Source organism: Micropterus dolomieu, linkage group LG13 (genome assembly GCF_021292245.1).
Source record: "Micropterus dolomieu isolate WLL.071019.BEF.003 ecotype Adirondacks linkage group LG13, ASM2129224v1, whole genome shotgun sequence".
NCBI classification, from domain to species: domain Eukaryota; kingdom Metazoa; phylum Chordata; class Actinopteri; order Centrarchiformes; family Centrarchidae; genus Micropterus; species Micropterus dolomieu.
Window position 1 is genome coordinate 804,171 of NC_060162.1, and position 2,645 is coordinate 806,815.

The following is a 2,645-nucleotide window of genomic DNA, read 5'->3' on the forward strand; positions in this document are numbered from 1 at the left end:
TGTTTCAGCAGCTTTTCTGCTCAGGTTCAAAACCTTCTGCACATTCAGAATCTCTCCCACAGATCTGTGTTCTCTGACAGGTCCAGAATAAAATTTTACGAGACATTTAATGACAATTCATTATATTTTTTAAAAAGTTTTCCTGCCCTATACTCATGATTGCTCTGCTGATATGATAGTATCTCCTTCAAACTTCTGACAGACAGAAACCCGTTTTGGACTGTACAGGATGAGACAACGGAGGAGGAAAGACAGATGTTTGAAACAGTATCTGCACTAATAGTTCTGCATCAGGAATATAAATCTTTCAGCACAACATTTTGTCTTCATCCTCAATGCATCATCTTCCATCAGGTTAGTTTACAGTAAAAACTGTCTCTTACTTTGTGTCTGAGGGTCCAGGTTCAGGACTGAAGGATGGAGGATCAAGATCTTTGGACCGGTCACTCTTCATAGACAGACAGCTGGATACTGCAGACTCTGCACTCCGTCTCTTGGACTGAACTCTGCAAACACCAAGATGTTTTTATTCATATCACCTAGGGTGTGACGAGACACTTAGCTCACAAGAAGAGACAAAATTTTAATAATATTTTTAAGAAATCTACATGAACATTTGGAGCCTTAATTTCCTGTGAAACTTTCTGCCCCAGTTTATGGTGGAAATGTTTTATATAAAGGGAAACAAAATCCAGGCGGCAGGGGACGGTTCAAAATCTAACCCTCTAACAGAATCTAAGTCAGTGCAGCTCTCAGTCATTCTGTGCTGCTTTCAGATCTGTTTCTCCTGTAGATCAACTCTTTAAATTTAACATCATCTCTGCTTAGTCATGATTTAATCTTCCTTTCTCTTTGTGTCTTTGTTCGGGGAAGTAACTTCTTTAAATGTGCATGTGGCTCCTTTTCACCTCAATGAGAAATCAATTCATTTTAATTCAGTTTGAAACTCCTGGACTTTAATAGCTCCTCTGTTTCAGCAGCTTTTCTGCTCAGGTTCAAAACCTTCTGCACATTCAGAATCTCTCCCACAGATCTGTGTTCTCTGACAGGTCCAGAATAAAATTTTAAACGCATTTAATGACAATTCATTATATTTTTTTAAAAGTTTTCCTGCCCTATACTCATGATTGCTCTGCTGATATGATAGTATCCCCTTCAAACTTCTGACAGACAGAAACCCGTTTTGGACTGTACAGGATGAGACAACGGAGGAGGAAAGACAGATGTTTGAAACAGTATCTGCACTAATAGTTCTGCATCAGGAATATAAATCTTTCAGCACAACATTTTGTCTTCATCCTCAATGCATCATCTTCCATCAGGTTAGTTTACAGTAAAAACTGTCTCTTACTTTGTGTCCGAGGGTCCAGGTTCAGGACTGAAGGATGGAGGATCAAGACCTTTGGACCGGTCACTCTTCATAGACAGACAGCTGGATGCTGCAGACTCTGCTCTGTCCTCCTCTTCCTCCACACAAACACTCATCTTCTGGACTTCAGTCAGTCTGAGAGGTGAAACAGTGACACTGACTGTGAGCTCAGAACACAAGAACCAGGAAACAAGTCTGATGCAACACGACACTATGATCTCCATCCACACCAGCGTTTTAGCTGCGTATCAGAATTGATCTCGTCTATTAAAACAACTGAAAATACACATCACGTGGTCTTCACGTACACTGGGCACGCGTGTGCCGGTGTAAAGAGGAAGCAGAGTGTCCACAGGGGCAGAAGATTCTGCGAAATATGAAAGTAGGCTACTACTACTACAGACGAACGAAGAATAGCAACGGGGTAGCACCATGTAATGATGCTCATGTCATTTATCCATCCAGCCAGCTGCGGGGGAAGCCTGCTGTGACCCGCGGGAGGAGCTGGCGAGGCCGGCCGGCCGCTCACAGAGCCCTCTGCTCCCGCTGCAGCAACAACGGCAGAGGAAAACACAGCTGGAAGGTTTTCACACCGCTTATCTGTCTTTGCATTCTGAGGAAGGTTCAAACGTTTTAACTTAAATCAAGAGACTGTGTGGCGTCGCTAAGACAACCAGCTACATCTCTGGGTACTATCTGCAACGGAAAACGGAGCACGGCCAAGTCGGATAATTGGCTTCAGGGGGCTGTCAGGAATAAAATAGCTAGCCCCCAGCTAGCCGCCAGCTAGCCGTATCAAAAAAAATTAAAGCTGCAAGCAGCGTTGGGCGGGCCCTCGCACTTGTAGCGCGTCCGCGCGTGAGCCGGCCGAGTCGCACATTCTGGAGCTCTGCCGGTGCGGCTGTGAATTTCCTACGCGGTTCCGACGCCGCATGAAGGTGCTATATGTCACTTCCTGTGTCCCCTATGTGGAGCTACATAGCACTTGCCGCTATGAATATAAATCAGTATTGACGTGTAGATGTCTGCGGGGTGGGAGAGTTATCAAGCACGTAAAGTTTGTTTCAGATGTGAACATGTACACTGAACAATAATGTACCCAAACAATAAAATAAATTCCTTTTATATTTCCCTGCCTTGTTGTTTATGTGTACATACAGAGGAAGAATGTGAGAACAGCACACATTTCATCGTTACTGTGTGTTAGAGCATGGGAGAACAGTGGATACTTTTAATACAGCCCACACCCCTAATACTGTGTAACTATAACAAGTAG

The 2,645-nt window shown here is 43.8% G+C and overlaps 1 protein-coding gene across 1 annotated transcript in view; it reads right to left on the reverse strand.

Annotated features, from left to right (window-relative positions):
* Positions 1 to 2,645, reverse strand: part of LOC123982170 (tripartite motif-containing protein 26-like) — an 8,204-nt gene that overhangs the window by 2,895 nt on the left and 2,664 nt on the right. The window contains exons 2-3 of the mRNA XM_046067591.1: positions 1,352 to 1,504; positions 384 to 506 (exon numbers count right to left, since the gene is read on the reverse strand). Coding sequence (XP_045923547.1) covers positions 384 to 506; positions 1,352 to 1,485 — 257 coding nt within the window. The 5' untranslated portion in view covers positions 1,486 to 1,504. The remainder of the gene's footprint in view (positions 1 to 383; positions 507 to 1,351; positions 1,505 to 2,645) is intronic.